The sequence below is a fragment of the Barbus barbus genome (genome assembly GCF_936440315.1).
Source record: "Barbus barbus genome assembly, chromosome: 15".
In the NCBI taxonomy this organism is placed as follows: domain Eukaryota; kingdom Metazoa; phylum Chordata; class Actinopteri; order Cypriniformes; family Cyprinidae; genus Barbus; species Barbus barbus.
The window spans coordinates 18,644,419-18,656,482 of NC_136743.1; the positions used below are offsets into that span (position 1 = coordinate 18,644,419).

The 12,064-nt window shown below is 35.3% G+C and overlaps 1 protein-coding gene across 2 annotated transcripts; it reads right to left on the bottom strand.

Annotated features, from left to right (window-relative positions):
• Positions 1-7: 7 nt before the first annotated feature.
• LOC306880856 (protein-cysteine N-palmitoyltransferase HHAT-like protein) lies at positions 8-10,782 on the bottom strand. Of its 2 annotated transcripts, XM_079434650.1 has the most exons (14): positions 9,249-9,470; positions 9,079-9,124; positions 8,874-8,986; positions 5,932-5,999; positions 4,665-4,778; positions 4,377-4,397; positions 3,953-4,147; positions 2,355-2,564; positions 2,061-2,232; positions 1,789-1,933; positions 1,642-1,677; positions 1,320-1,521; positions 1,012-1,156; positions 8-784 (listed from the first exon to the last, which is right to left on the bottom strand). In XM_079434650.1, exons 3-14 carry the CDS (start codon positions 8,977-8,979, stop codon positions 642-644), a joined length of 1,557 nt encoding a protein of 518 aa, XP_079290776.1. In that variant the 5' UTR covers positions 8,980-8,986; positions 9,079-9,124; positions 9,249-9,470; the 3' UTR covers positions 8-641. The 2 variants fall into 2 exon arrangements, with proteins under 2 accessions (XP_079290776.1, XP_079290777.1); XM_079434651.1 differs by lacking the exons at positions 4,377-4,397; positions 9,079-9,124; positions 9,249-9,470 and adding an exon at positions 10,652-10,782.
• Between the last annotated feature and the right edge of the window lie 1,282 nt (positions 10,783-12,064).

The following is a 12,064-nucleotide window of genomic DNA, read 5'->3' on the forward strand; positions in this document are numbered from 1 at the left end:
ATTAATTGAAATACAATATTAAACAACTATTTAAGAAACTTTATTTCAACTAGTTGTTGAGGAAACATTTCTCATTTTCAGTGTCTAAAATGATGTAGTAAAATAAATCACTGAAATTAATAAAACATTATAGACATTTTTAAAAGAAAAGCTAGTATAAATGACAAAAACATAACATATATAAACAAATGTAAAAATAAAAACTAATTGAAAATATTATTTGGAACTATAATAGTCTCAACAATACTCAAATTACACTGCTATAAACATATTAAGAGTATTGAAATAAAAGACAACCCTGAAAACATTGTACATTTTCATTTTATTGTTCAATATATTATTTATTCATAAAATATTTGGTAAGCCCATTCTTTAAATAGCTATATCCACTGAAAATATAAATAAAAAATGCACTTGTTGGTTTGTTTGTGCTAGAGTATGTCAGAGAACAGGTTGCATTTGCCTAAAGCAAGTGCACTTCAGAACTATTCAGTTACAAAACATCTTGAGTTTTTAAAACAGACTTGTGCAAATCAGTGACCATAGTGATGGGACTGCATCGGTCTGGCATGAAAGCTCAGGGGCAGAATTAACAAGAGGGACCTCAAGAGCTGGATCAGATTCAATGACCTCTCTGTCCTTTACTCAGCCTTCTGTTTGCCTGCCTCTGTGAACGGCACTGGTTCCGGATCATCCAGCAAAGCCTCCTTTCGCTCTCTCTCCTTTATCAGCTGTATGCCACAGTAAGTCACAAACAGCACCGAGAGAGTGGACAAGGGGAAGCCTGAGGGAATCACAAGGGTACTATTATTCTCTATGTACATGCTGTGTTTGCCCCATTCCTCTGGAGTTTTTGTGCTGATACAACTTTATGTTTCAGTATTTTCGTATGTATGATGTGTATATACATATGTAAGAAAGAATACATAGGTAAGAAACACATTCTGCACAAGATTCTAGCTACTTTTCTTTCCGTTTTCATTATATAATGGTCTAAAACAAAACACTTACCTTTAAGAAGCAGTCTCTTAGTAACCAGCTGAGCAAAATCCAGACTGTTCAGCGCCAGGATGTTGTACAGGACAATTTGCCAGAAGTTAACAGCGTTGAACAAGCCCCTGATTCGACGTGACATCGCCTCAGACATAAGATTCCGCTGAAAAAAATGTAAGCGATTAAGCGAATGCTGTTAATTTCGCATCAGTGAAATGTAGGCTAATCAGTCATGATGTAATATTGAAAAAAAATCAATTGGTTGTGTAATGATTCAAAACCCAAATGCTCAAATCCCTCACAACTGAACGTCTTTGGGATCTTACCTCAATGGTGGAGAAAGGTGGCAGAGAAAATAATTTAGCCACCCACAGTTCAAAGTTCAGGCCAAAGCAGTTAAAGAAAGACCAGATGTAAACCAGCTCACAGGGTCCGAGCCACAGAGTTGTGACAGCAAAGGTGCAAATGGTTGCAAGAAGCTCCTTGAAGATGGCATCATGGTTTTCTCCGATATAGTCATAGACATATCTTTAACAAAGAACAGGAGATACATGTAAAGTTTAATATTTTTTCCTGAGCATATATTATAGCAATATATATTTAAAAATGATACACGTGATGATCATATGGAATTGGTTCTTTGCTCACTTGCACAGCCAGTCATTGATTCCTCTGTCAAAGTGCCTAAAAAAGTAAATGTCAGAAGAAACTGTAAACATGTGATCTGGTTACATATCCATCAACTGCTTCCAAAACATACTCTTTATGTTCTCTTCTGTTAATGACTATGCTTACGTTTCAGCAAAGACATAGAGCATTGTGATGCATTTAGGAGGTTGAGGAGGGTCAAGATGGTCCAGTCTGGATACCGTGTTAATGACACCAAACATGACGGCTGACTTCACCCAGTCATACACCAGATTGGAGTATGCCAAACCAGCTGAATAGCAAAACAATTCAGACTGACTAGTGATAGTAAACAAATGAATTTGTACTTACAAATAATTAGAAACTACTTATAACATCATTTCGAAATGTCTACTGTTTTTTTCTAGTTATTTACTGACCCAGAGACCAATCAGACATTTGCTTCAAAAGCTTCAAATCGTTAGGGATGGTCAAAATATACAAGAAATGGAAGAAGACATCCACCACCAAAATAGCCCCAAGGTGCACCAAAGCATGAATGGTGATGTTCCACATCTCTCTTTCTTTACGAGTCAAGTTAGGGTTGTTAGCCTGAGAATATTAGAGGGATCATTACAGTGCAAACCTAATCAGAGTGACATTATCAACACTATAGCAATTATTTTATTTATTTATTTATTCTATTCTATAGATTATGTTTTACATAAACTCACCTGCTCGTGGAATCGATCAAAGGTCATAACAGGTCCAAAGAAGAAGAAGGGGAGGTAGAAGTTGTACTTGATCAAATCCATGAAACTGTAGTTACCATCTTTCTTCTCACAGTTCTCTAGGGCAAAGCTCATACAGCGCATAATGGAGAAGCCACAGCCTCCATAGAACAGGACATCTTGGAGATCAAAAGAGCCTGTCACAAAGCCTTCCTGCATCAAAACAGACAAATTATCAGAACATCAAAATTACAAATCTAAATGTGTCTGTACATGCACATGGACACCTGTACCACAGGGGGACTTGTGGTTAGAATGTGGGGGAAATTATGTTATATAAGGGGTTATAAACAACAGCACAAACAATATTCAAACTGCTGTAAGAATACACACATTATAAATATATGTTATTCTTTCACAACTTTAGGTTTTTAAAGTACTACTGTTTTTATAGCACTTTACACAATACAGATTATTTCAAAGCAGCTTCACAATAGTAAACAGGAAAATAATAGAATCAATGATGCAAACCTCTTCAAATATGAGACAAATTCAAGTTCTGCTGTAAAGCAGCTCTACAAAAGCCCCTTTTCCACCGCAGGAACTTTACCCAGGAACTAGGTTCTTTGGGTTGGTACTCTGTGTGTTTCCACTGCAGGAACCAGGATCTAAATAAAGTTCCGGGTACAAATTTGCCCCTCAGTTGAGTTCACGCAGCACTGTATTTCAACCACCATATTCGCATAATTTTTTACAAATATTACTGTTATTGTGTCATGAAATGTAGTTTTAAAAGTATTTCAGGAGAGAATGTAGTTGTTTAAAACTCAAATCTGCGGTTTATTTATAAAGACAGCGCCTATTTGAAAATGTGCTTTGCCGATTTCGGAGACGTGAGCTCCACGCGATCACTGGGTGCTCAATGCTCATGTATCCCACTGAGAGGAGCATAACCTCGGCTAGTCCTTCTGACATTTGCCGCTGGCTCTGATGTCTCTGTAGTGGTATAATTCACTGGTATAGTGATATAATCCGCTTTGGGTAAATCTAACAGGTAATCTTTGGTCTTTATTATATTATTCTATTTATCTATTAATATGTTAAAATGAAAAGAGGCAATGCACATTTTTTTTTTGTAATGTACATTCCCTGAACTACATTTCTGCGGCTATATTAATATGCTTAAATGAAAACGAAAAGAGGCAGTGGTGTTGGATATCATACTTCATCCTATTGTAAATACAGTGAGGAAAATTGCAGTAGCCGAGGCGAGCTGACTGATGTTATCAAGTATGCTGCTCTTTGCAGAATTACAGGACTTTGCATACTTGCTATTGAGAAACGCACGCAGACCTACGTCACCAGACTATTTGCCTATTCTTCTCTGTACTTTAGACCGCGATGAAAACGCAGACATCAACAGGTCTGGGGTAAAAAAAAGTTCCTGGGACAAAATTGTTCCAGGTAATTTCGGTGGAAAAGCGGCAACAGACAATAGTGCCATTATTCAGCTCAAGTCAATTCAGTGTTTATTCAGTTCAATTCAATGACTGTAAATCATACTAGAGAAACTATCATTCACTGCCTATGGATCTTCTCACCTGCCAGGTGTTAAAGGGCTCCATTTTGAAAGTTGCCAGGCTGGTAAGTCCAGCCACAAAGCAGAGCCACTTCCTCTTGACAAGGGCCACGCTGTAGAGTATGATGCAGTGTGACAGGATGAGAGTGATGTATGTCCATCCCATAGTAATCAGCACAGCCAGAGATCCATACAGCATATAGATCAAAGATCTGTTCTGTGGGTTAGGAAGAAAATTCCTTGTGAAAAGGCACATTTGTGTAATCCAGCTGTCACATACAACAATACTGAATGGATTTTTTGGACTTTTTAAGGAGCAACTGTTGCTAGTGTTAGAAATGACCAAATAAGTCCAGTATTAGCTTCAGTTGTGGCAGTACTAGTATTAGTTAGTCAGTTAGTATGATCCAAACAAAAATTGTAATGGCAAGTACTTTCAGAGTTACCTTGAATAAATCTATACCAGCCTTCTCGGACAGGAGACAGAAACACGAAAGCATGTAACATTTCAAAAACATTCAAATTAGATCATTTAACACATGCATTGTTAATATCAAAATGTGTTTTTTTGTTGTTGTTTTTTTTAACTATTATTGATTATTCAGACTCAGTCCATACATAAAATCATGCAATTTTCACAAAACACTCACATAAAATATCAATAGCAAAATATAATCACTTAAATCTTAAATGACTTGATCATTGTGCAAAAGGTGAATAACCCCATACAGTACCTTTGGAGACAGCATTGAGCAGATCTTAGCAAAGATCACATGACCGGAGAGGGCAAACAGGATATGGTTGCGGAAAGTGGTAAACCACATTACCCATTCAAAATCTGACACATCCTGAAGAGACAGTGAATATCAGTCACAGAATGTGATTAATCAGAGTCAGAATATGATTAAACAGAGTCATTTGTGACCCTGGACCACAAAACCAGTCTTAAGTCGCTGGGGTATATTTGTAGCAATAGCCAAAAATACATTGTATGGGTCAAAACTATCCATTTATCTTTTATGCCAAAAATCATTAGGATATTAAGTAAAGATCCTGTTCCATGAAGATATTTTGTAAATTTCCTACCGTAAATATATTAAAACTTAAATTTTGATTAGTAATATGCATTGCTAAGAACGTAATTTGGACAACTTTAAAGGTGATTTTCTCAGTATTTAAAATTTTGTATCTCGCTCAAATATTGTCCTATCCTAACAAACCATACATCAATGGAAAGCATATTTATTCAGCTTTCAGATGATGTATAAATCTCAATTTTGAAAAATTGACACTCATGACTGGTTTTGTGGTCCAAAACTTATTTATAAAGCACTTAGCAACCCCAAAAACCACAGAGTGTGCCAACATGCTGTACAATTTAAAAATAAACACCACAAATACATCTGCTCAAACCTACTGGTCATTAAAATTAGTGAAGGCCTCATCAAACAAATGTCTTGAGGTGGGTTTTAAACGTGTTTACAGCAGAAGAGGATCTAATATTTAATTATTTAATTTTTTCATTGATATGTTTATTATTGAAATGTTGTTATATGCATGTGTCAATTTTATTTAATTTCTTTATTTTCTTAAATATGTGGGTAGATAGTATTTATAGAGTTGTAACTTTTTAGTTTTAGTTACTTTTTCTTATTTGTAAGTCGCTTTGGACAAAAGCGTCTGCTAAATGACAAAAGTAAAAAAGTAAAGAGTGTAAAGACCATCGACTCTACCGTGCGACTCCACCGGGCAGGGACACCGGCAAGGGATAGTAGTAGCTTTTTATTTAATTTTTTCATTGATATGTTTATTATTGAAATGTTGTTATATGCATGTGTCAATTTGATTTAATTTCTTTATTTTCTTAAATATGTGGGTATATAGTATTTATAGAGTTGTAACTTTTTAGTTTTAGTTACTTTTTCTTATTTGTAAGTCGCTTTGGACAAAAGCGTCTGCTAAATGACAAAAGTAAGTAAGTAAGTAAAGTAATATACTTGCCATTTTTCTGCCAAAGTAGTGCCATCCTGGTTTCACATTCTCCCTAAATGCCTTTCTGTTCACATTCTCTGCAAATAAAAAAGAAAAGTTTCACAAAAGCAGCAAGGTGTGTTTCAGGCTAAATGATAAAGCTTTAGAAATTTGATAGTTTGTTTTTGTATTTCTGTCATAACAACTTGTACAGACGTTCTTAGAATGTCTAATCAATTTATTGTACCCGATCAGATCTAATATAAATAACACCAAATTTGCTGTTGTTGGCACACTTTGTTGAAAAAAAAAAAATGCCTTCACAAAAAGGAGAAAGAGAGAGAAAGAGCAAAGGGAGGTTGCTAAAGGCAGTTCAACATCGTAAACATGAATTCAAAGCTCAAGCAAGGCAGCAGATATATCATCATATAGAATATTTAGCAGTTTGTCACACTTTAATTCTTGCTATTAATATTCTATTTGAATATATTTTAAAATGCAATTTATTCCTGTGATTTCAAGCTGAATGTTTAGCATCATTACTACAGTCACATGATCCTTCAGAAATCATTGTAATATTCTTATTTGCTGCTCAAAAACATTTATTATTAGTATTATGTTGAAACAGCGGAGTAAAATAGTTTTCAGGTTTCGAACAGAAAGTTCAGATAACAGCATTTATCTGAAATAGAAATCTTTTCTAACATTATAAATTCTTCATTCATTATCAAGTCTTAAATTGTAAAGCATCCTTGCTGAATAATAGTATTAGGCCTAATTTCTATAATTTCTTAATATATATATATATTAGGGCTGTCAACGTTAACGCGTTAACGCATGCGATTAATCTAAAAATCTTAACGTTAATATTTTTTTTATGCAAATTAATCGTTTGATAAGGTTTGACCCCAACTTCTTGCCGTCATCACAGCGCGGAAGGTATCTATCATTCATTGGTAATCTATCATTGCCTGCGTCCCAATGTGCACACTATCCATCCTAAATTCTATGTGATATTAGTCATTTTCAATACTATTTAGGGCAGATAGGGTGGATAGTATGCACATTGGGACGCAGGGATTTTGTGATTATGAGGCGCCGGGCTAGACAAAAGTGAAGCGAATGCGGTGAGAGAGAGCGAGTGTGTCCGAGAGAGAGAGAGAGAGCGACAGTGTGCGAGAGATTAGATATGTATACTCATATGTGATAAGGGTGCAGCGAACCAGTGTTGCCAGGGTCGCAGTTTTCTTGCACAATTGGGCTATTTTGAAAATACAGTTGCGGGAAAAATTACAGAGCCTTGGCTTGCGATTTATTTGGGCTACTTTTATGATGTAACGCGGCCACCCAAAGTGTACACGTGATCGCAAAAGGAAGTTATTACAAACACTCGATGGTGGTTTAAAGTGAGTTCTGAATAAAAGTGTATTATTAATCTCATAAATTGTCTTATGTAGCATGATGCTAATGTTAGCTCTAATGCACCTGCAGAACAGGTCCAATTCTTCTTCATAATGCATTTTGTCATAATACAAAATGTTTTGTTGTATTTATTTAGAAAAACTTTTGATAATAGTTGGGTAAATGTACACTGGGATTGAAGCGATCGTGGCTTGGTAAACGTTTTATTGCAATTATAAAGGCTGATAATGGCTGAAAAAAAAGAGAAGAAGAATAAGGATTATGTCTCATACCTGGCGGAGGTGTGAAAGGTTCTGTTTCCTTAAACTAGTTTGTCATGCATTTCTTTATTTCAACACATTTACAGGTAAATCCTAGTATTTTAAATTTTCGATTAATCATGATTAATCACAGTCCATGGCTGTGATTAACGCGATTCAAATTTTTAATCGATTGACAATATGTTTTAAATATTGATATGAATAATATTAAATGTTTCTTGGGCAGGAAATAAGAGTATTAGAATGATTTCTGAAAGATTATGTGACACTGCAGAGTGATGTCGCTGAAAATTTAGCTTTGATCATCGGAATAAAATACATTTTAAAATATATTCAAATAGTAATTAGTCATTTAAAACAGTAAAAATATTTCAAAATTGTACTGTTTTTGCTCTGGATCAAATAAATGCTGGCTTGGTGAGCAAAAGAGGCTTCTTTAAAAAGCATTAAAAATCTTCAAAAACTTGACTGGTAGTGTATATTTATAACAACTGGATAATTTGTTAACAAGCATACCCTTAGTGCCTCTTTTTTTGGTTTGGGCCACTGCCCCTCAAAATGTCTGTGCACGGCCCTGTATGTATGTATATAAATATATATATATATATATATATATATATATATATACTGTATATATATATATATATATATATATATATATATATATATATATATATTGCAGACAGCTAACAATGTAATGTATTATTGAAATATGTAAAATGGACATCAGGTCCACATGATTCCCCAGCAAACAGGGTGAGCTCCAGAGCAAAACCTAATAGCATTACATAAGGTAAATTTTGCCAGCCTGCAAATTCAGAGGCTTCTCTGTGATAATCCACACTCTCAAATATATTTTGAGATTATGAAATGGTCCTGTGAAATTTGACAAATCTTTGTATTATCAAAGATAATACAAATTGCATAACAGATCTTATTTGAGAGTCAGGGGTTATTGAGGGTTATCAATGCAGGACTGGTACATTCAGAGCCCAGTCTAAACTGATGTTCCTGTGTATATACCAAAAAGTAGACATAATCAATATGTGCTCTTTAATAAGGTTGAGACAGGACATGGCTAGTTTGCTCCAGTACTAATTTAGCTCAGATGTCAATAAGCAAAACAATCTGCCCACACAGAAACAATAACACTACAGTGCTCTGATTTACAGTGAGCAAATGTACCTTTAGTTGTTGTATTCTAGGGCATTCATGACTGATGTGAACATAATTCTGTAATCTTAATGTAGAAAGAAAAAGCGAGAGATAAAAATAAAGTGTAAAGTGTACCACTGGAGGCCTCAATGATCCAGCTGCCTGCCCATAAGAGCGCAAGAGAGAGGACAGCAGTGTAGAGGTACAGCTCAGTCTTGGGAAGGGCTGTCTTGATCCCCATGGTTAACCTGAAGAGAAGTCTTAACATTAAAATCTTGTTACACTCAATACTAAAAAAAACATTGACCACTACAGGAAATAAATACGGTCGAATACTTACAGATACAACTAAGTTACCTCCTCAAGCTTGTTTACGGTTTGTTTTACTGTTTGAAATGGCAAATGTACATAAAACAGTGATTTATAAGGATGTCAAATCCTTATTTCGTTTTTACTTTAATATTTGTTCGTATTGTAAAGTACTTTTATTAGCCTCGCGCTAATACTCACTAACGGCCGTTACGGGCCAAACGTCACTCGGTCTCCTCAGATATCCACAGATACTTCTCTTCTTCTCGGTAACTTACTTTACAACCAGGTCAAAAGGACACTATATTAATACTTTCCGGATTTTAATAAGGTATATTTGCGGTTTAGTGAGAAAGTTTAGCTCTAAAACTGTAAGAAAATAAATTTCCAGTGTAAAACTGTGAAGCAGCCGGCGAAATCGTCACCTAATGATATCATCAGCGGGAAAATAACCGTCCAATCACAGGAGACTTGTGTGACGTGCCTATTAATATTAATAACGTTACAAATCTGAATTTGAGTTTAAAAAGTTACGATTTTAGAAGATAAATATAATAAAGTTTCATGATTTTTAAAAATTATTAATATCGTGTTAATTATTCACGATATTCTGTCAGTCACTACAACTGTCGGTCACTACAACTGCAACTACACTGATGTAGTCAAGAGGCACTATTGTCATTTCGGGTTTTGACACCCAGAATCAAGTTTTTCTTGCATAACTAGTTTGCAAAAATCCAATTTATAAGGAGTGGCGCTCTGTAATGCTTTAAAACTTTAGATGGTAGGCTACAGCAAAACATGTTAGGCTATGTGAACCTTTTAAATGTTAATGTGCCATTTATTTATGCAGTTCATTTGTTACAGTGAAATAACAATATAATGAAGTTTACTGTAGCCTATTAAATCACGTATAGCCAACAGTAAAAGTAAAAGTAACACTGTTTTCGATCAGGGAAGACACTCCTTACTAATTACAATAATTATTGTGACCTTCACACACAACGATCATCTCTAATCAATGTATAAGAAACACATTTTGTTTTTTACAAATTATAAATTAACACCAAGACGATGCAATCAATCCAATTACAATAGAATACACAAAACTAAAACGAATAAAACAACAAAAACCATTCCCACAGAGTTGACACCCAATCTACTTCTCAGAAGACAAGACTGTAAGTCAGTGACTTAAATGGGAGTGCCTCTTTTCACGGCTCCTCAGAAACAGCAGAGTCAGCTGCGCCCTACAACCTCTTCCTATTTTAGCCCGAGCAGTTGCTCTTGGTACAGCAGCGCAATGCGATCTCCCACACATCAGGAGATCCTTCAGGAACACGAAAAAACGAGGACCGAACCCCCAAATCAATTTCCTTTTAACATTAAATTAAGAAACCATGCATGCACCTGCTCAATTAAAATGCGAGTATTTGTCTCAGCTAATTAATAAAGCTACATGCATGTCTGAAGTCCTTTTAAATGTAGATGATGGTGCACAGCTCTGAACGCCTCCTGTATGATCCGTGGGACTCTATCTGTTTACAGCACCGTGTACAGTAAGTACAGTAATTCACAAGGAAGTGCACTTGCTCAGTACTAACCTCACAGCCGCTCAGATGTTTGAAGACAGATGTTAACCCCCACAAAATTGAAAAAAAGAAAAGAAAAAGGGGGGTGAGTAGGGGCTTCTCCTAATACATCCGTGCTGGTTTCCCAGTGCCGATGGTGCACTGTGAGAGAGGCAGCAGTGGCTGGTGTGGATGTTGCGGGAGGGGTGTAGAGAGTGTATTTATAACCCGGACTGAAACTGCAGAGGGGTGGCACCAGAACTGTCCATCAAAAAGGCGCACAAATTCAAGAACGAGCGCTTCATGGTACAGGTGCATCATGGCCAGCTGGAGAAATCCCTTCTTTTGTTATCTTCTGATTCGTGTGTATAGATGTAGGCTGTCTTGAAGCAGTTCCTTGTGTAATCCAATGAAGATATCTGTTTACTTCAGCCATTGGCAATACTCTTGCGGCCAAAAGTTCAGAATATTTAAGGCTTTTAAATGTTTTTGAAAGACGATTTATATTTTTGAACAAATAAATACAGCCTTGGCATATTGACGTATTTAAAAAGCATTGAATAGTAAAGTAGCAATTTTCCAACTGTGGGCTATAATACATGAAAGGACAAGCAAGACTGATAGTCAACCAAAAAGCCTATAATCTATCATCGTTTGTTATTATCTATGGACACCTCTCAAAGCACTTTAAATTATCATCAGCAAGTCATTATTTCTACCTCAGTATGATTCTGTTATTCTTGGTTATGTCAACATTTTGCAACGTACTTTACATATGAGTAAAGGTAGGACCTGAATAGAAAGTCGAATTTTTGGATTAATTAAAAAAACAGAAAAAAACCAGGTGACAACTCACCTGGATATTTTAAAACCTGCTTCTATATGCAATTTGCTCTGATTTAACTATTGATTACATCCCACAATTTGAAACAGTGTAAAATGCCTAAAATGCATGCAGAAGAAGAAAGTTTGCAGCAAAGATGTAAAATACTACATTATAATAGCCTAACTGGGCTGTAATTACGAAACAATAAATAAATGTTACATAACTTTTAGGATCATCAGGCTACACTAACATATAATAAAAACGAAAACAAAAGGCACTGGTTAACATGGAAATGCTTGAATGCTTGTTCTTACTCAGGTTTTGCTCTTCTGTTTAATTCACCTACTGGCACAGCATAAAATACAGACTCGATTGTTTGTTTATTTATTTAGTTTTTATTTTATTCAGTTTTAACATAGTGAGACAGAGACCATGGGAAACATGCGGTGTTTATTTATTTTTTTTTTTCATTTTATTTTTACAAAACTGCAACAATATCTTTGAACAGCAGATGGAGACATGCGATGCGATGTTGTGAAATAAACTGCGCATATATATATATATACATACATACATACAGGGAAAGCATATTTAAACCTCAAAAGCAGAAATATAACCTC